General features: G+C 42.3%; 1 protein-coding gene across 10 annotated transcripts in view; it reads left to right on the top strand.

Moving 5' to 3' along the window:
* TRIM2 (tripartite motif containing 2) overlaps nt 1-26,200 on the top strand; it is a 97,435-nt gene that overhangs the window by 63,295 nt on the left and 7,940 nt on the right. For 7 of the 10 annotated variants that reach the window (XM_059697807.1, XM_059697806.1, XM_059697804.1 and 4 more), the window contains exons 4-11: nt 3,525-3,676; nt 4,981-5,161; nt 6,036-6,759; nt 16,225-16,328; nt 16,572-16,739; nt 20,075-20,243; nt 21,336-21,406; nt 24,288-24,428. In XM_059697807.1, the coding sequence (XP_059553790.1) occupies nt 3,525-3,676; nt 4,981-5,161; nt 6,036-6,759; nt 16,225-16,328; nt 16,572-16,739; nt 20,075-20,243; nt 21,336-21,406; nt 24,288-24,428 (1,710 nt within the window). Of the gene's footprint in view, nt 1-3,524; nt 3,677-4,980; nt 5,162-6,035; nt 6,760-16,224; nt 16,329-16,571; nt 16,740-20,074; nt 20,244-21,335; nt 21,407-24,287; nt 24,429-26,200 lie in introns of those variants that run through there. The other 3 variants (XR_009453019.1, XM_059697810.1, XM_059697812.1) reach the window with 3 other exon arrangements.

Raw genomic sequence — 26,200 nt, 5'->3', positions numbered from 1 at the left:
TCCTTTTTTAAATTTTTTTATATTTTTTTATTGTTGACAGTATTACAGATGTCCCCCAACTCCTCCCCCCTTTCTCCCCCTCCTTCCAGCCCCTGCCTCACCCTAGGCCTTCACCACTCTATTGTCTGTATCCATTGGCTATGCATATATGTACATAAATTCTTTGGTTAATCTCTTCCCATCTCCCCTGGCTTCCCCTTTGAGATATATCAGTCTGTTCCCTGAATTCATGCCTCTGGACCTGTTGTTCATCAGTTTATTATGTTTATTAGATTCCACATATGAGTGAGATCATGTGATATTTCCCTTTCTCTGACTGGCTTATTTCACTCAGCATAATATTTTCCAGGTCCATCCAGGCTGTCACAAAGGGTAAGAAATCCTTCTTTTTTACAGCTGCATAGTATCTGATTGTGTACATGTACCACAGCTTTTTATCCACTCATCTGCTGATGGGCACTTGGGCTGTTTCCAGATCTTAGCTATTGTAAATAATGCCACTATGAGCATAAGGGTGCATATATTCTTTCTATTTGGTGTTTTGGGCTTCTTATGATATATTCCTAGAAGTGAGATTGCTGGGTCAAATGGTAGTTCCATTTTTAATTTTTTGAGGAAATCCCATACTGTTTTCCTAGTGGCTGCACCAGTCTGCATTCCCACCAGCAGTGTACTAGGGTTACCTTTCCTCCACATCCTCGACAGCACTTGTCATTTGTTGATTTGTTGAGGGTAGCCATTCTGATAGGTGTGAGGTAATACCTCGTTGCAGTTTTAATTTGCATCTCTCTGATGATCCGTGATGCTGAGCATTTTTTTGTATGTCTATTGGCCATCTGTATGTCCTCTTTGGAGAAGTGCCTATTCAGGGTCTGTGCCCATTTTTAAATTGGGTTATTAGTCTTCTTTTTGTTGAACTGTATGAATTATTTATATGTTTTGGAAATTAACCCCTTATCAGATGTATCATTGGCAAATATGTTCTTCTATACGGTGGGATCCCTTTTCGTTTGGATGGTGGTTTCTTTTGCTGTGCAGAAGCTTTTTAGTTTGGTGGGTGCATTCACTTTTTGAAAATCCATCTATCTGTCTTGGGACTTATGCCATTTTCTATATGTGTGTTACACTTCAAGAAGATCACACACACACACACAAACACACACACACACACACACACACACACACACACACACACCACCCCTGCAAATGCTTTGAGAATTCAAAATTGGAAGAAAATATTTTCAGCTGAGAGAATAAGGGGACTCTAACTTTCAGGCTTTATGTTATACTGTTACTGAGATTCATAATAATTAGGAAAACGTGGTTTTATTTTCGGGTAAGCAGATGACATCATTATTAAGAACTTACTATGTGCCAGCACCAGGCAAGATCTGACTTCTTTGTGCATATCAATCTACTGACTCCTCACAGCACCCCTATGAAGTAGGTTACTGTTGTCTCCATTTGACAGGAAAACACTGAGACACAGTGAACTGACAGTCCATCTCACCTCTTCTCCAAAGAGCAGCGGTTCTCAGTGTGGTCCAGGCATCCTCAGGTGTCCCGAGACCCTTCAGGGGTGCCCACAAGGTCAAAACTATTTATATAATATTAAGGCATTATTTGCTTTTTCACTCTCATTTTCTCAGTGTATGTTGGTATTTTCCAGACTATACGATGTCTGCTATCAAAACAGATTGAATGCAGAAGTAGATATGAGAGCCCAGCTTTTTCTATTAAGCCAGACACTGAAGGGATTTACAAAAATGGAAAACAAATGTCGTGTGTGTGTGTGTGTGTGTGTGTGTGTGTGTGTGTGTGTGTGTGTGTGACTTAAAACAACACAAATTTATTCTCTTACAGTTCGGGAGTTCAGAAGTCTAAAATCAAAATGTAGGTAGGGCTGTGTTCCTTCTGAGGCTTCAGGCTTCAATAGAGAATCCATTTCCCTGCATTTTTTTTTTATTTTTTTTTTAGCTTCTAGAGCAGCAGTTCTCAACCTGGGGGTTGCGACTCCTTTGGGGGTCGAACGACCCTTTCACAAGGGTCGCCTAAGACCATCGGAAAACACATATATAATTACATATTGTTTTTGTGATTAATCACTATGCTTTAATTATGTTCAATTTGTAACAATGAAATTGGGGGTCACCACAACATGAGGAACTCTATTAAAGGGTCACGGCATTAGGAAGGTTGAGAACCACTGAGGCTGCCTGCATTCCCTTAGCTTGTGACCTGTTCCTCGAATCACTCCAATCTCTTATTTCTGTTGTCTTGTCTCCTACACTGCCTTTGGCCCTCCCGCCTCCCTCTTACAAGGGCTCTTGTGATTACATCGGGCCCACCTGGATTACCAGCATAACCGTCCCATCTCCATATCCTTAACTTAATTCACATCTGCAAGTCCATTTTGCCATATAAGGTAAACCCATTAACAGGTTCCGGGGGGGGGGGGGGATTGGGAGGTGGACACCTTTGGGGGCCATTGTCCAGGCTACCACACCTGCTTTGCTATGTATTCTTGCAGCAACTCTGCATCTCTGGCGGGAACCATCTATACAATTCTGTGCTATTTGGGCTTCAGTGTCTGCCCTGCTCACATCCGCTGGAAGGGACAGTGCAAGTACCATATCATATGACTCCACCCTCGTTGGCATGGCAATGGTTGATGAATAGCGGATCTGTTTTCTGGTTAATAACCTGTTGTTCCATTGACTTGCCTTTTATCAGCAAGTGATACAATTCCAAAGAATTTGGATGAAATGGTACAAGGACTGTAGTAGTTTCTTTATTTTATTTTCCTGGGGACACACTTTATTTATTTTTTAATTTATTGGGGTGACATTGGTTAATAAAATTATATAGGTTTCAGGTGAATGCCATTCTTTTTTTTGTTTGTTAATCCTCACCTGAGGATATTTTTCCATTGATTCTCCCCGCCCCCCCCCCCCCCGCCTGCCCCCGCTTCCTGTCCACCATTGATTCTTAGAAGGAGTGGAAGGGAGAGGAAGGGACAGAGAGAGATGAATGCCATTCTTCTCATAGCTTTTTGTCTTAGAAAATATAGTTACTTTTTATAAATTATATTATTCATGTTACTATTTAACGGGCTTATCATGGCTTTTAATAAATAAATATTTAACCTTTTTCTGTTTCAATATTAAAGTGATAGCTATCTATAGATATAACTCACATAAACTATAGCACTTTGCAGTCCCCGATAATTTATAAAGAGTGTAAAGGGGTCCTGAGACCAAAGGTTTGAGCGCCACAGCCCTCCCCTGTTCTGCGTAGCGGGGTGGTCACAGAAAAGCTGGTTTTGTGACCAGAGCAGTGGCTTTGGAGTCCAGTCCCCTCCGTTTGAGACGTGGCACAGAAAAGCTTACCCTCCCTTTCCTCCCGTGAAGCTGGACTTAATATTACTGACATCCTGGGGAGCCTGTGAGACTGAACTGGGAGAATGCCTGGTAAGCCCTTCGTCAGCGGCACCGGTCCTGGAATTGTTCTTGTGTCACCCGCAGGTGATGGACTTTTACTGCCAGTCTTGTGAGACCGCCATGTGTCGGGAGTGCACTGAGGGGGAGCACGCGGAACACCCCACCGTGCCCCTCAAGGACGTGGTGGAGCAGCACAAGGCCTCACTCCAGGTCCAGTTGGATGCTGTCAACAAAAGGTACGCACATCTCCCCCAGGCTCCCAACTGGCCGCTGGCGTCAGGCTTGGCCTCGGGGTCTCTTGTCTCAAGGGGATGGTAGGTGCATGTCACCTAAACAAACTCTTTGATCGTGGGTCTGTAGTCATAAACTAGTGAGTGGAGAGTCACCCCCTCGCCCTTGGTAAAATTCCCCCAGATGTTAGGAGTGGTGGCATTTTTGTTTTAGTGCCTTAGTGTGATTATGAATAAAATATACTTGGGGAAAGTGGTCTCAGGGGATCTCTAAAATTCACGTGTGAAACCAGGCTCTCTGAAGAGCCTTTCTTATCTGCTGTTCTGGACACACTTACAGGCCCATTGTGTTGCCTGTGACTGGCTGCTCTCTGCTGGAGCCCAGCAAAATGGTACTGAGCAGTGATTGCTCCATTTTCTTTATGTTTCCCTGTGTGCAGGCCCCTTTTTTTTGGCATGGAATCGAAGGAACAGAGTAGCTGTGTGCTGCATGAGAAAGAACAAAGAGAGGAAATAAATAGCCAGCTGAAAGAAAATCTCTTCAGCAACAGTTGTACTGAAAAAAGTGTGGTTAATCTATACTAATTAAAAGAACTTAGAAAGCACGCGCGTGCACACACACACACACACACACCAGGGACATTTAGCAATGTCTGGACACAATTTAGTGTCACAACTATGTGTGTGGAGGGAGGGGTGGTGCTATTGGCATCTGGTAGAGGACAGGATACTGTTAAACATCTGTAATGCACAGCACAGTCCTCTGTAACAAAAAATTCTCTGGCCCAAAATATAAACAGTCAAGATTGAGAAAACCTGGTTTAGAGTGTGAGGAAAAGATGGGATCCAGAGAGCTTCAAAGTATCACCCATTATTAAAAGTAGATGACTGGCCCAGCTGGCATGGTTGAGCATTGACCTAAGAACCAGGAGGTCAGGGTTCGATTCCCCATCAGGGCACATGCCCAGGTTGCAGGCTCAGTCCCCAGTGTAGGCCGTGCAGGAGGCACCAATCAATGATTCTCTCTCATCACTGATGTATCTATCTCTGTCTTTCTCCCTTCCTCTCTGAAATCAATCAAAATATATGTTTTTTAAAAAGTATTTGACTGTGGTAGATTGAAATAAACATGGACCCTCAAAGTCTCTTTCAAAGGCTGTAATTATGTCTTATTCGTTCTGTTCTTCAGTTATTACTTCTCAAAGACGATGAGAGGCACACCGAATGTTTCTTGACAAAATACAGTTGTTGCTTTTACTATTTCTAGGTTGATGTTAAATAATCATGATCTTTAACAACTGTTCCTCTAGGCTCCCAGAAATAGATTCTGCTCTTCAGTTCATCTCGGAAATCATTCACCAGTTAACCAACCAGAAGGCCAGCATCGTGGATGACATCCATTCCACCTTTGATGAGCTCCAGAAAACTTTAAATGTGCGCAAGAGTGTGCTGCTTATGGAGCTGGAGGTCAACTATGGCCTCAAACACAAAGTAAGACTCCAGCTGTCCTTACCCATATCCTGGAAGAGACGTGATGTCTGGGGCGCGTCATGGCACTGGCTTTCTGCCTTCTCCTAGCGGCAAAGGTGGCGCCAATGGGTCCTTAGGTGTCACTGTTGCACAGCCAAGAGTAGTTTTCATTTAATGGCAAATCCAGCTTTTTTTCTCCTTCCTGTTTTCAGCAAAACTCTAGATCTGTGACATTAAGTCCCAATTTATAATTTGACACCAGGCAAGGTTGAGTATGAAGTAATGCGTTCAGGATTTAGGGTTAAGCCGGATTGTTTTTCCTTCCTTAATTAGAATGTCTAATAGTCTCTTAATTGCTCTGTTGCCCACACCAACCTGTTAGTCAACTTCAAAGCGAGCCCTGCCTGCAGCCTTTGTTTGACTCTGCAGGTGGATCACAAAGCCCGGTACGAAGAGCTTCTGAGATTCAAGCGGGGAATGAGTTTTCATTCCTCCGCTTCTGTTCCTTTAAGAGGTGACAGGGGAGCTTTGGACATGAAGGGAAGATACGGAACAATGAATATTTCAGATGTCAAGCGTGGTCATCTGTTTGCTAAGCTCTGGGTGGTGACGGTCCCATCAAAAACACGTGACCCAAGAAATATGTGTGTGGGAGAAGCAGGGCGAGGCGGAACGGAAAGAGAAGGCCCTGGGAATGCAGTGTAGGACGGCGCATTAGCACCGGGTTCAGTGAGTGAAAGTAGACACCCCTTGCTGGGAGCCACGGGCGGGCGTGGGCGGGCGCAGGACCGGGTTCTGGCCCGGGGAAGGCCCGGCCCAGTGCGCGCTGCACCGCGCCCTCGGGGTTGAGCTCCAGTGCTGCGGGGAGCACTCATCCTGCGCGCCTTTCCTGCAGGTGCTCCAGTCGCAGCTGGATACCCTGCTCGAGGGGCAGGAGAGCATTAAGAGCTGCAGCAACTTCACGGCGCAGGCCCTCAACCACGGCACGGAGACGGAGGTGCTGCTGGTGAAGAAGCAGATGAGCGAGAAGCTGAACGAACTGGCCGACCAGGACTTCCCGCTGCACCCGCGGGAGAACGACCAGCTGGACTTCATCGTGGAGACCGAGGGGCTCAAGAAGTCCATCCACAACCTCGGGACCATCCTCACCACCAACGCCGTCGCCTCCGAGACGGTGGCCACGGGCGAGGGGCTGCGGCAGACCATCATTGGGCAGCCCATGTCCGTGACCATCACGACCAAGGACAAGGACGGGGAACTCTGCAAAACCGGCAATGCCTACCTCACGGCGGAGCTGAGCACGCCCGACGGCAGCGTGGCCGACGGAGAAATCCTCGACAACAAGAACGGCACGTACGAGTTCCTGTACACCGTGCAGAAGGAAGGGGACTTCACGCTCTCGCTGAGGCTCTACGACCAGCACATCCGCGGCAGCCCCTTCAAGCTGAAGGTGATCCGGTCGGCGGACGTGTCGCCCACCACCGAGGGCGTGAAGAGGCGCGTGAAATCCCCGGGGAGCGGCCACGTCAAGCAGAAGGCTGTGAAGCGACCCGCGAGCATGTACAGCACCGGGAAGAGAAAAGAGAACCCCATCGAGGACGACCTCATCTTCCGCGTGGGTAAGGAGGGGGCGGGGCGGGGCGCGCCTGCAGGCGGAGGGTTGCTGGGGCGGAGGGTTCCCTGGGAAGGTGGCTGCAAAGAGGGGCATTGCAGGGCAGGCCTTCTCCCCGCAGGTGCAGGCACCGGTCTGTTTCATTAGCGGAGCTTATGCAGCCTCTCTCTCTGCACATAGTGCGATGTAGCTTCCCCTCCTCCTGTTTCAAAACTCCGTGCCTCCCCCCTCTCTCTCCCCACCTCCTGCTCGTCCTCCTCCTTTTTTAACAGTGAGTGCTGCCTGCTCATTGTAGAAAATTGGAAACCGAAAATAAGCAACAAGAGAATTAGGAAAATATCAGCACGCATTCATAACCTAGCAATTTTAGAGGAATGTTGGCCACCGTTTCCCTCCCTGTAGGAATGTCCTGGGAGCACTCCCGCCCTCCCCAAAGGCAGAGAGATTGTTCTGTCAGATGGCCTCACCCAAAGGCGGAGCGACGTGCTATCAGATAGCCTTCAGCTTCTCTGCGATCTGCCAGCCGGGGCTGTGGTGTGGGCAGAGGCTCTGCCTGATGCCTCCCTGTCGCTGCTTCTGCACCCCTGTAAGGGCTGGGGTGGGGGACGTGGTGCATTGCAAGGTGTGCTCACCGCCGGTATGTTAGCTGGAGAGCAGCCCCCCAAATGGGGAGGATGGGTGGAGACCTGGAGAATGGAATGGGGTTGGGGTGGAGGCAGAAGGCTTCGAAGGAGCCAAGAGATTGGAGTATGCAGATAGCCCATCCCTTCTGATTTATTGCTTCTGATTTTTTGTTTTTGTTTTTTTTTCACTATCAAAACAAAAATTTATTGAGACTAATGTTATTTTTAGCTGTTTGTTTTCTCCGCAGAAAGCAAACTAGATGTAAACAAACAATTTGATAATACTTTTTTTCATGTTTATATTGATTTTAGAGAGACAGGGAAAGGAAAGATAGAAACACTAATATTGATTGGCTGTCTCCCCACCCTCTCCCCACCCTCCCCCCACCCCCAAAACCTGTGCATGTGCCCTGACTGGGAATTGAACCTGGGACCTCTTGGAACATGGGTAGATGCTCAACCACTGAGCTATACCAGCCAGGCCCAGATTGGATAATTCTTAAAAAAAAAAAAAGTCTGCATTTTAGTTACTGTATCCAAAAGTAGGTCTAACCCGCTTCTCTTTCTGCCTCTTCAGTCCTTATCGTAGTATCTCTAAAAGGGCTCTGCCCCGTGTATTAAATGGCACACATAGAAAAACAATTCTGTGGTTCAAATAAATTGGGGAAACCTTAGCTTAAGTGAAGGAAATGGGGATTTTTTTAAAAAATTGCAGAGCCTTTAGAATCTGCTGATATGCACTTTAAGTCTCCAAGGCAGGGGAGGGACAACAGGCAGCACTTTCAAACTTTTCTGATCATAGAACTTTTCCATGGAACTTCTTGGGGAAAGAGCTCCTTGGGACATTCCTGGGCAAAGCTATTCTGTGTTCGCACATTAGGCTGAATCTTGGTGAAGACTGTGTTGTGATATGTCAGTTGCCTGCTCAGAGCATGGAGGTCTAGTACATTCATTGGCCATTTGTGCAGTGTGAGTGCAGACATTGTTGATCCACCTGCCAAAGCAGAGTGGGCGAGCTGGGCCGGGCACAGGATGGGGAGCCTCCCAGGTGTGCCACTCCGGTTCTGCCAGTTACTTGAACCTTGGGCAGGTCTCCCAGCTTCAGTTTCCATGTCCATCAAATGAAAGTACAAATATCTGCTTCTGAGAATTGTTCTAAGTTCCAAGAGTAATGCCTGGCATGTGGGAGGAGCCAAGTAAATGAAAAGTATTGTTTTTGCACATGCAATTTAAGGTTGTTAGATTTTACCTAGTATCCTCTCAAACAACTTAACTCGCTGCTGCCCACTGATCTCCTGCATTAAGAACAAACTCAGTCTCAAATTGAAAACCTCCCACTCCCAGCCAAGGGACCTCTGTCTACTTGGCCTGGGCACTGTGCAGAGAGGAGAAAGGCTCAGACCTGGGTCTGATTCTGGCCCTGATTCTCTTTGCCAGCTGGGCAACTGACTTACCCTTTCTTAACCTGGTTCCCTCCTCTGGAAAACAAAGGGGATGAAATATTACCTAACTCTTAAGGTTGTTGTGGCATTGAAAGAGAGAATTCTTATAATATGCTGGCACTTGGCTGTGTATAGTAAGTGCTCAGTTCATGGTAGCTGGTATTTTACTGTTATTATCAATCATCATCATCTCTACCTGTGATTGTCCTGAGCATTTCCCTAGGGATATTTCCCTCCAACTATTGGCTTTGAATTCTTAGCTCCCACCCTGTAAGGCAGCGGTTCTCAACCTGTGGGTCGTGACCCCTTTGGCGGTCGAACGACCCTTTCACAGGGGTTGCCTAAGACCATCCTGCATATCAGATATTTACATTATGATTCATAACAGTAGCAACATGACAGTTATGAAGTAGCAACGAAAATAATTTTATGGTTGGGTCACAACATGAGGAACTGCCGGGGTCCAACCCCAGCGGGTCCAGGGGTTCCCCAAGGTGTGGACGGAGTCGGCGAAGAAGGAAGGGCACAGGGACTTCTCCAGCCAGGTTTGGTTGCCAGGTTCTAGTCAGGTTCTCTTGCCATGTTCTATAGTCAGGTTCAGTCCAGGATCTTTTGCCATGTTCTCCCGCTAGGCTCTGTCTCTAGGCTCCGAGTGGGTTCTGTCTTCTTGATTCTGTTCTAAGTTCTGAGTGAGTCTGTCTTGTTACAACTGTATTTATACCAGTTGATTCAATCCTATCAATCTCTATTACAAAGGTTAGGGCGTTTCTTATCTCCATTCCAGGGAGAAAAGATTATGTAGTTTAAGCATGATTGTTCGTAGCTAAAGGGATTAATTACCCGCCTGGCACTTAGTTGAGGGGTTTTATTCCCTCCCTAACTTCAGGGGAAAATCCCTACCTGGGGATTCAACCTTTCTCGGAGAGGTGACCTTGGTTAAAACACAGCGCCAAGAAGGTGAGCAAACATATTAAGAACCGTATGCCATATATGCCAGGTCCCTTGAAACAGCAAGGATGGACCGGCTCCCGGCAAGGAACTGTATTGAAAGGCCCAGAAGGTTGAGAACCACTGGATCTGCTCTCTCCTCTTAAACGTTTGTGAAGTGCTTAGAAGAGTGCCTGGCAAGCAGCACTGCGTCCAGGATTATTAATGAAGTAAACATGGTGGATTATGACCAAATCCAGCTTCTTACTGTTTGGCTTGAGTGACTTCGGGGTGTGAGGCAGTAGAGTGAGTGATGGTTAAGGCTGTGGACTTTGAGGCTAGACCTCCCTGGGGTCCAGCCCCAACACCCCACTTCCTCATCTGTGCAATCTTGGGTAACTTATCTAACCTCTCAGTTCCTCAGTTTCCTTCATAAAACGGGGATTAAAACACACACACACACACACACACACACACACACCCTACCAAATAGGGGTTGTGACGATTAAACAGATAAATAAATTAATACACAAGATGGGCAATGTAGGTAATGCTAATTAACATATTCATGGTGGTAGTATAGAAGTAATAGTTAACCTAAGGAGTTAAGAACATGGTAAGTAAAGAGCTTAAAAGCCTGATTGCCTCATTTTGAATCCCAACCTTCTATTCATTGACTGTATGATTCACTGAAGATTATTAAACCTCTCTGTGTTCAGTTTCTTCATCTGTAACATGGGGATGCTTAACACATATGTCACTTGGTAAGGATTAAAGTGGTACATGTGAAGGCTCAGTGCAGGCACATGATAAGGACTCCGTAACTGTGACTATTGTTGTTGTCAGTACCAAGCAAGTTAGGGAAAGTCAGAGGAAGAGAGGTCTGTTTCCGTTTTCATCACCCAGGCTGAAGTGTCCCATAGGCAGTTTGGAGTTTGAAGCTCAGCAAAGAAGTCAGGGCTAGACATCAATTTGGAAATGAAATGTATAGAGAAGTTGCTTTAAAGCATGCATTTCAATGAAATGTCCAAGATAGGAGTTGTGATTTTGGGAGGAATGGATGGGGAATGGAAGCAGGAGGAAGGAGCAGGCATTGTCTGAGCCAGGCAGTGTGCAGTCCACTTCTGTGTCATCTTATTTAAAATCTGTAGCAGGTATCATATACTTTCAGTCCCCAATGTCCCCACAGGGTAATGTACCTACTACAGCATTATGTGTGGAGTGCTGGAGTCAGCTTATCCTGGTTCTCACACCACCTCCCAGCTCTGTTCAGTGACTTCACGTTGGTAGCTCTAAATCAGTGAGTGGGGGTGGGTTGGGGGGGCATTTATATCCAGAAATGGGCAAATGCTACAAATCAGAGCTCCTCTCCAGCCCCCACCCCCTGCCCCTCAAGAGCTAAAGTGCCAGGACAACATCAATTATCCTTCCCATAGAAGGAATGGAGGCTCAGAGGGCTGGTGTAGGAGCCCAAGCTGTCTGTGACTCTCAGGCCTATGCCTTTTCAATTGCACAATAGCTCCTCTTCACCTAAAATGTCCTTTAACTACTGTAGTTTTTCAAAGTTGAGGAATTTGATACCTCCCACGCCTGAAAACTTAATGATATGCCCACAGTGAATGAGTTATTGTGTTTCTCTAATATTGTATTGCAAAATAGTCCTGAATGAGTTTAGGGAAGTAGCTTAGAGCATCTGTTGACAGTGATTCCTTGAAACACAGAGATTATTTTCCCCTACAGTGTCAAGTTTGCTGACTAGAAGCCACCAGCTGGTTTAGTCAGCTATTGAAGAAAGTCACTGAACAAAAGAGAAGCCAGAAGACATGGGAGGGAGTGAAAGAATTACAGTTGAATTGTTTCAAATGATGCAATGAATACACCAGACCTTAGTGAGTGCATGGGAAGTGAACGAAGCACTCATTTGTACTCTAGAGCAGTGAGCTTTTTTTCCATGCAAAATCACTTAGCGTGAGTTCAGAAGCCTTACAGGAAGTAGGGCATTTTACGCCCTTTCCCCTGGCCCCTCTGCAAACCACCACCTCCCCTCCCTGGAATCTTGGAGGAAGGAGATGGTACTAATTTGGCATCTGAGGTCATTATAGGCACCCTGCCCTCACCCACCTTGAGCATCTCGTCCTTGGGAACTGTTCCTGCATGCCAAGTGGGAAAAGATGCCGATAATATTTACCAAGACCTAGCTCGGCACAGTGCTGTGTTGTCGGGTGCAACAGGACGGCTGTTACCCCTGCCCTAGGGGAGCTCACAGTTTGGTGAGGGAGACAGACAGTCACACAGTGAAAACACTGTGTGATAAGGAATGGAATCATCCAAAGGATTAGATTATTGTGCACCCAAAGGGTAATTATCCACACTCACCCCAGAAACCTAGCATTCTAAAGTCCAATTAGAAGGAAGCATTGTGCGTATCAGAAAAAAACGCGTATTCTGTGAATCTCCTAATCTCCTGGTCAGGAGAACCCAGGTTTTAGTCTTACCTCTGTCTCTACTGTCTTTGTGATGTGTCTAGTTCCAATTTTGCATCTCCGAAATGGACCGATAGAGAATATTTATCATGTTAACTCCTGGGGTTATAAGGCATGCACGAGAGAAAGGATATGAAAGTGCTTAAGTATTATGGAACATTTCATTTTCCCATGACTTAATGTGGGTTGTCATTTACACGGTCATTAATAACTCATTCAGGCACTTACTCACTCAACAAACATTTGTGAAGCACCTACTGGAAGACCTTGTGTTAGACCTTATATTTGGCTCACTTTCATCCCTTGCTTTATCCCATTCTAAGTATCTTGATTTACTTAACATGAATTTTCCCATTAAGACGTGGGGGTGGGGGGGGAGGCTTATAGTTATTGATCCTCTATTTCAGTCCAGGGTCCTATTACCTGGTTACCTTACTTCTGTAATCTTCTTGGAGGCTTGGGTGGAAGTGAGTACAGTTTAACATATGGGAAAAACAAGTTTAATGCTCCTATGGCATTGTTGCCAAATTATTTGTAATTATTTTTAAAACTCAGGTTACTTGCTTTACTAGCCAAATGTAACCATCAGATGAAATCTTTTACATCAAAGTAGCAGGAAAAGATTTTGTAAGTACTTCTTGTGTTTTGTGTTACATTTACATTTGTTATGAAAGGACTAATTTTCATTTATACTTAGAATACTTTGGGGGAATTTTTCTGTAGATTAAATAGAATTTACTAAAAATCTTGAAGAGTAAAGCATGATCCCAAATTATTTCTAACTTCTGGAATTTTTATTTTTTTTATTTTGGTCTCAAGACATTTTATCAACCCTTGGACTTTGAGCATTTCAGTATAATGATAATATGCTGTAGTTCTGCATCATTACTCAACATCAAGATTCTCCTAGTTTAACTGCTAGTAAAAAATAGGATTTAGTTGTCCCTCTAGAGCAGGCGTGGGGCACCTTTTTTCTGCCAAGGGCCATTTGAATATTTATAACATCATTCGCGGGCCATACAAAATTATCAACTGAAAAGTTATGTTGCTATGGAAAAAGCTCCTAGATTGATTGAATTTTGAGTCCTGCCTGCAGTTGCCTTGGCAGGGCCAGACCAAATGATAAGGCTGGGCCTGCAGGCCAGATGTTCCTCACCCCTGCTGTAGAGTGTGCTGCTGGCTTTCTTTAACCCTCAGGAGTCATGCTGTGACCCTGCTGTGCTTGAAAAACACAAATAGAGGTTTTAAAAAGATGGTGACCAGTAACTCTGACAAGACCAAAGGTGCTCATTAGAATCAGGAGTTGGCCCCGGCAGGCGTGTCTTCGTTGGTTGAGTGTCCTCCCATGCACCAAAAGGTTGCTGGATCCCCAATAGGGGATGTGCAGGAGACAGCCGATCTATCTATGTTTCTCTCCTCCCTTCCTCTCTTTCTAAAATCAATAAAAACGTATTTTATTTTATTATTTTTTTAAAATATATTTTATTGATTTTTTACAGAGAGGAAAGGAGAGTGATAGAGAGCCAGAAACATCGATGAGAGAGAAACCTCGATCAGCTGCCTCCTGCACGCCCCCCACTGGGGATGTGTCCACAACCAAGGTACTTGCCCTTGACTGGAATCGAACCCGGGACCCTTGAGTCCGCAGGCCGACGCTCTATCCACTGAGCCAAACTGGTTCTGGCTAAAAATGTATTTTAAAATAAACTTTAAAAAAGAAAAGAATCAAGAGATATTACCTGTAATGCAACCCCAACTACTTGTAAACTGAGCCATGTAATTTAAGGAAACAGATATTTTTCAAACAAATATTATAAAATTAAAATGGCAATACCTATTCCATGTAGCTCTTTTAAAAATGTGTCAATAACCTCGCACTAACACATGTGCCTCCAACCCTGTGATTTTATTTACATGTTGGGCAACAGACTCAAGCCCTAGTTAACTTGAGACCAAGCCTAAGAGCTGGGCCAGCACATCCCGTGGAGCTCAGTACAGGTTGGAGGAAAAGTGTTGGCCTGGCAGTGTGGCCTTTTGCAGCAGCTCCACCACTCTCATGACCCAGTATTGGCAGGTACTGAGCATCTCACATTCATTTCATACCGGGCAGCATCTTTCTTGGCCTTGTTCTGAATGGTATTGATGTGGAGTCTAGCTAAATGTCTTCCCAAGTTTCTCATTTATACTGAGGTTCGAAAGGTGTTTATTTCTGCAAAGAAAAAAAAAAGGCTAGTATTTTTCTTCCTCCAGCATCACCTTTATAATCTTCAGAAGAAAAATATCTTCGGCTGAGTAAGGCACCCCTTCACTTCTAATAAGCACTATTCTCACCATTTTTTCTTCCTTTCAAACATCAGCTGCTGCTGACCACAGAACCTTCTCTCAGTTGAGTAGACTCTGTCCTTAGGAGAAGGGAGAAAAGGTTAAGTGAAAGAGGGAAGCAGCAGGTTTGGTCCCCTCCCGGGACCAGAGAACAAGCAAACCAATGTTCACCGTCTAGTCCGTCCCGGTGCTTTTTCTTGTTCTCCCCGTTTTCAATATTTCGGACCCCAGCTTGTTTGCGCTGGCAACCATGGTGCCCTCCGGTTTCACACACACCAGGACCGAGAGCAGCCTGTTTAGGGTCCAGTGCTGTTGTAGGACTCTTGCTTTTTTATTGTGTTTCTTTACTTGAGCCTCGGTTCCTCATCTTGCTAACGTCCATGTTTTTCTTTATCAAAGTTGTTTTTCAAAACAATATGTGTTCCTTCATTTTATAGAGAGAGGATGACAGAGGGAGAGAGAGAGAAACATCGATATGAGAGAAAAACATTGATTAGCTACCTTCTGCACGCCCCCACTGGGGATCAGGCCCAAAACCTGGGCGTCAAACTGGCAACTATTTGGTGCATGGGGCGATGCTCAACCAACTGAGCCACATCAGCTAGGGCTGTTTATCAAAATTTTTGATAAGTTAAGTTTTTATTCTTGAGAGACCCTGCCCTTACCCCCACTGCCTTTTAAACTGAGCATTTTAGAATAATTGTTTCTTGTCCTAGTCCTTCAGTTTTCCTATATCGTTAACCATCTTTTATTGAGCTATCAGAGGGAATGACCAAAAACTAGTACCAGCCCTAGCTGGTTTGTCTTAGTGGATAGAGCATCGGCCTAGGGCCTGAAGGGTCCCGGGTTCGATTCCAGTCAAGGTCACATGCCCAGATCGTGGGCTTGATCCCCAGTAGGGGGTGTGCAAAAGGCAGCCAATCAATTATTGTCTCTCATCAATGATGTTTCTAGCTCTCCCTCTCTCCCTTCCTCTCTGAAATCAATAAAAATATATTTAAAAAACAATAACAACAAAAACTAGTACCATGTTGGCACATACCTCCTTCAAGGACAGCCCCTTACTCTGCCCCCCCACCAGTAGGTACCAACACACGATTTAAAAAGAGTGTTAGCCTGGCCAGTGTGGCTCAGTGGTTAAGTGCCAACCCAGGAACCAAGAGGTTGCCAGTTGGATTCCTAGTCAGGGCACATGCCTGGGTTGTGGGCTCAATCCCCAGTAGGGGTGCATGCAAGAAAGCACTGAAAGTCAAATGTCCAGGTTTCTTCTAAGAGCCGCTGAGTGAGAGGGTGGGATTTGGGCAGAGCTCTAAAATAAGGCTCTCTCCTATTGCATATCCTCAATTATAATGTTAGTTTTTATTTTTGTCTTTGTGGAATCTACTAGTAAACCTATTTTAATCATGTTAATATACAGCTACAACTTCATAAGAGGAGATTGGCATTTGCCTAAAGGAGATTTTGTGAAGATTTGATTGGTCTGAAAGAGAGATTTAGTAGCTGATGGATTAGGTCATGGAGAGGGGGATTCTCTATTTTTTCTCTTTTTTAAAAGTATAATTTAAAAATAATGCATTCTCGGGTTACCTATGGAAACCTGAAGTATTCTCTTGCTGAAATTGAGCAATCTAATTCCCTATTGCTTAATTTATGTCATTTTATCATTTATTTTTAGGCACCAAAGGAAGAAATAAAGGAGAGTTTACAAATCTTCAAGGGGTAGCTGCATCTACAAGTGGGAAGATATTAATTGCAGATAGTAACAACCAGTGTGTGCAGGTATGGCCCCTGATTGTATACATTTGACCCCTGATGGTGATAAAATAGGTACAGTTGTATATTTTCCTTCTTAAGACTTGAGGTACTTGGTACCAGGGAAGATTATAATGTGTGCATAGACTTTCCTTCAAATGGAACTTGCAGGTTCCGACCTGCAGTGCAGATGACAGAGTTTCTGGCCTATTTCTTCGTCACTCATTTCTGTATGAATTCTCATTCTAATGACTGTAATTTGTTTTACAGATATTCTCCAATGATGGCCAGTTCAAAAGTCGTTTTGGCATACGAGGACGCTCCCCTGGGCAGCTGCAGCGGCCCACAGGGGTGGCTGTGCATCCCAGTGGGGACATCATTATTGCAGATTACGATAATAAATGGGTTAGCATTTTCTCTTCAGATGGGAAGTTCAAGGTAAGATTAACTACTGATTAACCACTAACCAGTAGAGAGAAGGAATGGGAAATATAAAATGAAATTGTCTTTTTTCCTTTCTGAGATCCAATAAAATATTCAATAGTTCTTCATATACAAAGACATCTTGACTGTTTTACATCTAAGTTTTATGAAGTGAGAGTAACAATGATATTGTCATAAATCTCCTATGTATCCTACATGTGGCTTCATTTTATAAAGCAGTTAGGTTACCCAGTCAATTTTTGTTTATATACTAGGTTTAAGGGTTAGTAAGAGGCAACTTATATTTTCAAAAATAACCTACAAATTGTCATTGATGAAGTGCCTTCTACTTTCCCAGACCTGTGATAGGCAGATGTGAGAAACAGAATTATAAGACACAATCCCTACCTTTTAGAAATATACAAGCCCTATACACAAGAAAAAAAGACCAATACACAAGAAATGACCAAAAGAAAAACTCATGTCAGCCTTTATTTGGTCATACAATGTTTGGTACAATCTACAAGTAGAGTGTTAAAGTATAGAATATAAGAACTGGAAAGAAAAGAAAATGAAGGCTGGCTTTATGGAGAAATACAAATTGAGCTGCACTTTGAGGGGTCCCATCATTTGACATATCTGCTGTCACTCCCAGCATCATTTCTGTTTCTTGGGCAAGTCACCTTAAAGAGCTCTCTGTTGATAACAGAAATCTTTACACTAAGGTGCCATCAAAGAGTATTATCCCATTTTCCACACTGTTCGAAAGAAGATTATGAGACACTTTGTCAAAGGTGTTTTTGAAAGCCATCTCTAGCCCCTGACCGGCCTACAGGCTTCTTTTTCAGTTGACAATACGGACTTTAACTCAGACAGATCAACCCATTGGTATCCCACCTCTGGGGCTTAGTAACTGTTTGGCCTTTAGCCAATTATGTAACTTCCTTGAGCCTTGATCGCCTCATACTTCCATTTTGCATTTGGGATTTGGGTATTGATTAAATGAGATTTTATTTCTGGATCTTATATGTGCCTCATATGAAATAGGCATCAAGGGAACGCTCGTCACTGATGCTTTTAGGAACCTTGTCCAAAACCTGAAGTCTGTTCAGTTAGCCATGATTTGGGTCTCATGGCCTCATGCCGGCTCCTGGGGGTCATCCCTTCCTCGTCTAAATGTTCAGAGCTGATGCTCTTCATAATCGATCTGGAATCCTGAAGATTGCACGACGTTCACCCATTGGTCTCCATTGGAGAAATTTATATTTTCCTTTTTAAAGTTGTTAGATCACTACACTCATAGCATTTTTATTAAATAGGTTACATAATTATTAATCTTCAGATTGGAGCCTCTATTTGTGTGGGGCAGCATCTTTGCAACCTAGGAAAATTAAAAGCTATTGTATAAGTCTACCATATTGCACACAAGTCTTCAATTACCCTTGATTTTTCCCCCCCCCACTAGTAATGTAATGGCTTTGTATGATGGCCATGTACACAGAAAGGTCTCCTGCCTTTCTATATCTCTAACTTCCCTCCTTTTGTGTTTTCATAACTGTATTTGTAGTATGGCATACCCAAATATGACAGTAGAATAAAAGCTATTCAGTGACCTCTTAAAAATATCTATCTAGTTTGGAGACAACCCGTAGTTTTTGTTTCATACTCTAGCAAATTCATAAACTGTCTTTTTAAATTCAGGATTAAATACACTAAGATAGGTATTGAAATAGGAGTTTTATATCTATTATATTAGAATATTTTACATCTACTATATTAAAACATTGAAACAGAAGAGAGAAGGGTTTCCTGAATTAAACATTCTTTTACTCAGTGGTTCAATATTCTATATGCAACAGACACTCTCCTGGAAGAATTGGATTCTCATGGTTGGAATACTATTGATAATAATTAGAATAAACACTGAAGAACACTCATGCCCCCTAGAGGATTTGGGAATGGACATGGTGTCGTTTCAACATACCATCCCCAACCCCTTTTGTTTACGATAGATCTAAAACATCTTTACTTACTATTCTGTTTAAGATGGGAGACACATTGTCAGGTCAAATGCTGTAATTCTTATTTCACTTGGTAGAATCTAATACAGCTAAACTAGGATTGAAGGGAAGTGGAAGGAAAAGAGGTTTTGGTTCAACATTTAAGTTTTTTCTTTTAGATCTGCACTAACTAGTTCTTAACTACATGATAGTATGGCAGTAATCCTTTACTTTCTGTTTTTAAGCTACAAAATTATCATCCACTGGGTATTATTATATGCTTGGGTCATTCTAAGTAACAACCAGTGTTTATAACGTTCAGTACTAATAATATTCTTGTTTTAATAATCAGAGTCTTCTCCCTTTGATCTCTACTGACATATCTTCTATTCATACATGAAAGAAAATACACAATTTCTTTGTAAGCTATTTTGTTATAGTGTCTTTGAACTCTGGGCTAAATGCAGAATCAGAATCAAATTTATACAACATTCCCTTGCCAGAATGCCATTGTTTCTTTCCTAAGTAAATGCATGTCTTTTTTCTAAAGAGATCAGTTCTGAATCTCAGTCATTTATAAACTTCCAAGAATTAAAGATTATACAAAGTCTGAACCCCTGCTTTGGGAAAGTCCCAAACCTTCTTTTCATACTCTTGTTTTGCCCATATCTTCATGTCTGTTAGGAAAGAAGATAATCCTGTGGGTCAGCTATGATACCAGCTGAGTAGGATGAGGGAGAAGGAGATTATCCTTATGCCATATGCTGTGGTTGACATTGTCCTTTATCCTTCAGAATCTGCATGACCCAGGAAGTAGATAACATAGTTGCCATTTTACAGATGAGAAAACTGAGGTTCAAACTGATGAAAGAATGAATGAATTTTGCTGTGAAATTTTGATCCTGGTTAACTGGATGAACTGTGGTGTCAAAGGAATTAGAAAATCAGGAAGTGCTAGATTGGGGTTTCTTTTCTTTTTCTTTTTTTAATATGGAAATAAAGAAGACAAGTTTGGTTTTACATTGGTTGAGTTTAAGGTGAAACTTGTAAAATAGGCCAAACCGGCCAGGGTACCACACTGCCTTTTTAGAAGCGAACTGTGACCCCCAGTTAAGGCAATTCCAGAACGTTTTTGGTGGTGATCCCTTTTAAAAAAACACACAAGGATTTCAAATAAATATCAATAGCAGATAATAGATGTGACAAAGGCAACTTCCCAGGACAGAGATCATTGTGACATGAGTTACTGGGTCCGCTGCCTGAACATTCAAGTGAAGGTTTACTAAGAAAAATGTCTGCCTTCGTGTTCAGTAGTGTTTTAATCTTCTCCGCTGTCCTTGCTTCTCACAGACAAAAATCGGATCCGGAAAGCTGATGGGGCCCAAAGGGGTGTCTGTGGACCGCAACGGGCACATCATCGTGGTGGATAACAAGGCGTGCTGCGTGTTTATCTTCCAGCCAAACGGGAAGATAGTCACCCGGTTTGGTAGCCGAGGAAATGGGGACAGGCAGTTTGCAGGTACACTCGACAGTAATATGTGAACCCCCTTTTTTATGCCGCTTCTGCCCACATTTGCATGATGTCAGAGCAGGTTGAGGACGCCTCACCCACAGTATGTTTTCCGGCTTTGGAAAGATACTGGGGATGAATCCTAAGCAAAAAAGCATGGTTCGGTGCTTCTCTCTGACGCCCCCACAGTAAGTTGAACTGTCATCCATGCGTGGTTTCGATTGGTGGCACGTCACAATTCAGAAGTCTAATTGTCAACTGTTAGTGGTAAATAAAATATATATTTTACAATAAAATATTTTAAAACAAGAACGTATTTAGGAACAGTGGAGCCACTCCTGTCTCCACCTAGCTGTAGCTTTATTTAAAGATCCTCTGATGAGAATTTTTCCATCTTGTTAAAAGGTGATGATAACAGAACGGGTGTCCAGAGCATTTGCCTCCTATGGGAACGGCAGCCTCTTTCATTTCTCTCTGGTTCACCACTTTGCAGGCACAAGCTTACTTTAGTTTTTCATATCTGTGGGAAGAGGCTGAAAGCAGTTTGCCAAATTTCCTTCTTGCAAGGATGTTTTTGGCACTTAACCTTAATTTGCATAATCTTTCTTTATGCTTTGTCTCCTGCCAGATTCTGAATGTCACCCAGAATTATAGAATGTGGGTTTTCTGCTCTCCTTTATAAAAAATCTTATATGTTGGAGTCTTTTTTTCTCCATGCTGAGAGTTACCATGCCTTTCCTCAGTGGGAACAGAAGACCCTAAAATGACTAACACGTGCTCAGGCAAGCTGGCAGCTGTGACGTTCAGATGGTGGTTCGGAGAATGAATTCTGATGCTTATTGCTCATCCCTTCTCATTAGGACTGCCGAACTCTTAGCTGGATCTGGAAGGAGTCAGAGTAGACAGTCACAGGTGTAGAGTGATAGAGATTCCATGTTATCTGGAGCCAGAGGTCTGGCTGAATTATCATTCAAGGACTGAGGCTCACCGTCTTTGTTCTTCCTTAAATAACTAAGTAGTATATTGTTTCACAACTGCTATGTTGTCATAATCATTTTTTGTTGCTATGGTCAGCTCATATTTTTTTCATCTTTATTGCAGGTCCCCATTTTGCAGCTGTAAACAGCAATAATGAAATTATTGTTACAGATTTCCATAACCATTCTGTCAAGGTACTATAAACACATCAATTGTTGTTACCTTTTAACTGCTTTGATTGAGAAATCTGTCTGGGAGAAAATAATGTAATGCTCACATATGTACATAGGACCCAAAGGAGTTAACCTAAAAGAGCAGATTTTTGCTTCTCCTTAAAGATGCAGGTTTTAACTTGGACATATACACTTTGGAGAGACAGAAAATTGAATAAAATATGGTGGCAATAAGTTTCTTAATTTGAAATTATGTACATGGAGACAACTTGGAAATTAAATTTGAAAATCAATTGCTTGAACTTCAAGAGGCAGAACTTTCTGAAACTTAATATTTCATGGCTATTCAATAATTTTTAAAAAAACCGCTTTTTCTATTTTTTGCATCATAAGGCCTTTCAAACAAAATTAGATATTAGAACTCTGCCACAACAGAAGATTTTGGGAGGGAAATGGCCTTAGCGTACATTCATATAGCATGTTTCATGCTTCTTAGAATGCTTTCACACAACTGATGTTCCAAAGAAAACATTGCCCACTCCTGTTCCCCAAATAGTATAGTACATCTTTCTTCTTCTTTTTTTAAAAAAATATTTTTTTATTGATTTCAGAGAGGAAGGGAGAGGGAGAAAGAGATAGAAACATCAATGATGAGAGTGTATCACTGATTGGCTGCTTCCTGCACGCCCCCCACTGGGACTGAGCCTACAACCTGGGCATGTACCCTGACTGGGAATCGAACTGTGACCTCCTGATTCACAGGTCCACACTCAACCACTGAGCCACACTGGTCAGTCGGGCCTGGTCTCTCTCTTTTTTCCTCTTCTCTTTGATAGCCGTTGCCATGTAGCTTTCATGGATAGCTGGAGTTTTTTGTTTGTTTGTTTGTTTCCCATATAGCACAGAGCAGTTAGCAATAGTTCTGGATTCAGGTCACATCTCTTGATAAATGTAAAAATTATACCTATAGGTCAGGGCTAACAAGTGGTCTGGTTCATTCTTTACCTGTCTTCATTATATATTTTCTTTTGGTGGCAAAACAAGTAAGACTAGATTTGGCATTCTCCATCATTCCAAGACAAAGCAGAAGTACCTGAGCCATTTGGAGTATGCCAAGGAAAACATTCTGACTCAGAGATGATGCAAACAGGCCAACAAAAGGTTATTTGTAGGACCTAAGAGAGAGCAGAGAATAATAAGTTGCATTCTTATGAGCACACTAACACTTCCCTTGGTCTTTAAAGCTGGAATGCTTTATGTGAAAGGAGATAAAAAGAGTCAGGAGAGATTTTTAAAACATGGTATTTTAGTAAAAGCTAGTTCTTGTCTGTGTCCTTTTCAAAGAACCAAAGAGGTAACTTGCTTACTTGGCAAGCAATTAATTCAGGAAGTGGTCAAGACTTTTTTTTCAAACCTTAAAGTAAGTTTAGACTTTAGAGATGGAAGTATCTCACTTTCTCAAGGTAGGTAAGTAAAAGAGAGCCATTTCCTGGTCACAGAGATGGCGAAAGGAGAATCTCTAAGAGGTCCTGAGATCTTCCTCAAATTAGATCTGCACTTAGATGTAGTGAACTTCCTCAGTTTCGTATTTCAGGAACCCTTATTCTCTTGGTGCCTTGTGGGTAATACTTTTGGATTGTTGATGAGTATTTCCACACTGGTAGACTGCATAATAATGAAAGCTTAAAATAATATCCTTGCCTCAGCGGTTGAGCATTGACCTAGGAACCAGGAGATCATGGTTCGATTCCTGGTCAGGGCACATGCCCCGGTTTCGGGCTCAATCTCCAGTAGGGGGCGTGCAGGAGGCAGCCGATCCATGATTCTCTTCATTATTGATGTTTCTCTCTCTCCTTTCCTCTCTGATATCAATAAAGACATATATTTTTTTAAAAAAATAATAATAATATCCTGGAGACATTTCAAAACCATTAAGTATCTTCTGAATCATCAAGATAAAATTATGCTTACAGTAGTCTTATCATTAAACACATATTCTCTCAAAATCAGTAATCTGTATTTGATACTTATACAGTCACACTCTAATAATAAGAATGTTTAATTAACCACAACAACCCATTGCTTGCCCATATCAGATGAGAGAATTTGCTTAAGAGTTCTGTTTAGTTCCCAATTCTGTCAGCCTCCCTTCTCTCAATAGTCTCAGGGTCATATAAACTCTCTATTTTAGCTAAAATATATTCTGAAAAAAATATATTAAAAAGCCCTTTTTTATTTCTCACCTTCTGCACGTTCTCTCTCTCTCTCTCTCTCTCTCTCTCGCTTTTTCTCTCTCTCTCTCTCTCTCTCTCTCTCTCTCTCTCTCTCTCTCTCTCTCACACACACACACACACACTCACTCACTCTCACACAATTTTCCCTGTTATAATTGTGAAATCCAGCCTATTCTTTCTTGTTACGTTGACTTAGTAAAATGGTAATAAATTCTGAGCATCTGGCCTAACAAAGAGCTCCTACTTTCTGACCCAACTTTGAATCATCATCTATCCTGTTAGAAATACAATGCTTATTCTTAAAATGTAGCTATTTATTTAAAGGCAGGAAGAATAATGTTGTTGAAAATTATAGCTCTACTTTCTCGTACTACCTTATATTTGTAAATATTTTATAGTTTATAATGGAAGTATTTTTCACATAAGTATTCAATAACCAGATAAAAGCTAGAAAAAAAGAACTGATTTAACAAATGATAAATCAGATTTATACAGTAAATTGGGAAACCACAAGTGCAGTGGGAGTCTAGTTTGTAGATTTTTTTAAAAGAATGTCTTAAATTATAGGTCTTGTTATAAATAACCTGCTCAGATAGATATTTTAAAATCCATAATGTTGGCTCAACTATTTTCATTTGAAATGAAATAATTTTAAAATATTTATACAGGTGTTTAATCAGGAAGGAGAATTCATGTTGAAGTTTGGCTCAAATGGAGAAGGAAATGGACAGTTTAATGCTCCAACGGGGGTAGCTGTGGATTCAAATGGAAACATCATTGTAGCTGACTGGGGAAACAGCAGGATCCAGGTAGATTAAAGTACATATTCTCTCAAAATCAGTGCATATGTGATTAAAGTGCTGATTTATTTGTGTTGAGTGATTGGTATTTGTTAAAAGTGGAGGATTAACTGTCCCCAGACCTTGATGTTTTTCACTCTCATTGGTTAAGTCATAAGACCATAGATAATCTCACAAGAAGTGCCAGACTAAGGAAGATGGAGACAAAAAATGTCAACATATTACCAGAGTGAAACTCTCTAAATCAGGTGTTTTTAACGCGTATCCCACAGACCTCCAAAGAGTTTGTGGATAGAATTCATGAGGTCCTTTGAACAAAAATATTATATTATTGTTTTTACTAACTTCTAATTAAAAATTATCATTTACTTTCATTATGAATATAGGCAATAGTTTTTGTAATATCTATAACTTTGTCACCAAGAGAAATCACAGAAATTTTCTTGTTACAGTTGCAGACATCTTGAATTATCATTTGTGCTCATTCAAAATCGTAGTTATTAGTAGGCCTATCACTATTTCTTGTTACTTAATGTATTAGTTTAAAAAGCACACATATTACTATAATTAAAATTTTGTAATATTTTCATTATATTTTAATATGATTGTTTTCCTTCATAATACCACATATTTTCTTTAATGTTTTGATAAATAACCTGAACCAAAGAGGAAATCTGAAGGAAAATTTTAAAATATATTGACTGAATGAAAATGCAAATATAGCATATCATATTTTGTGGCATGCAGCTAAAACAGTGCTGAAAGGGAAATTTCCCCCAAGCTTTGTGGAGATTGACATATAACATTGTGTTAGTTAGTGTACAATGTGTTGATTTAATACTCCTATATATTGTAAAATGATTGCCACCATAGCATTACATAACATGATCATGTCACAGTCACATTGCTATCGGAGGAATACATGAATGGGATTCCTCCATCGCTGGTGGGGTTCTTGGGGCGCCGCTGAAATGAGCACTCTCAGAATTCCCCGTGGGAGAATGAGGAAGAAGACTTCATTTGTTTAGAGAAATATTTCTCGGTTTCGTCTTTAAGTGTTCCCTGTTTCCCTTAAACCAGTCCTAAAAGAGGAGCAGCTGTGGGTTCAGCAAAGCCATGTCCAGAGCTTCCTTTCCATGTTGCAGCCGGGTCCAGTTCAACATTCAGGCTACTTAAAGTCCATTAGGCCATTCTGTGGATGAATGCAGGGGAGCACGCCCCCTGCAACAGGGGTCAGGTGCAAGCAGCAAGGGAGAGGCCAAGAGCCAAAAGGAGAGAACTCTCTTTGTTCAGAAGTTTAAATATTCAGTTTCAAGCCCTTGCAGTGGCCATGCCTATTCTGGCCAATTACTTGTTCCCAGGTATGATTGACAGACAGGTAAGCACCTTCCCATGTCACTCAGACCTTATTGGGCATGTGTCTAAACTGCCTTTGTCCAGTCCCTTTCCCCAGCGATCACCTGGGAACACTCACTTGCAGAGTGTTAAGTTAGCAAAGCTGTATATGGAATGCTATATTATCTCATCCTCCCTTTACTCCTTTCCTAATAACAGCCAGGCTATTACAACAGTATCAACATCATTACCATTTCCTTTTTGTGGTGAGAACATTTAGGTCTACTCTCTTGGCAGCTTTCAAGTGCATAACACAGCATTGACTGTTATCACCGTCCTGTGATTAGATCCCCAGAACTTATTCATCTTCTAACTGGAAGTTTGTACCCTTTGACCAGCTTCTCCCCATTTCCCTCACCCCCCAGCCCTGGAAACGACCACTCTAC

This window comes from Myotis daubentonii, chromosome 5, assembly GCF_963259705.1.
Source record: "Myotis daubentonii chromosome 5, mMyoDau2.1, whole genome shotgun sequence".
In the NCBI taxonomy this organism is placed as follows: Eukaryota; Metazoa; Chordata; class Mammalia; order Chiroptera; family Vespertilionidae; genus Myotis; species Myotis daubentonii.
This window is presented reverse-complemented; position numbering and strand designations above follow the sequence as displayed.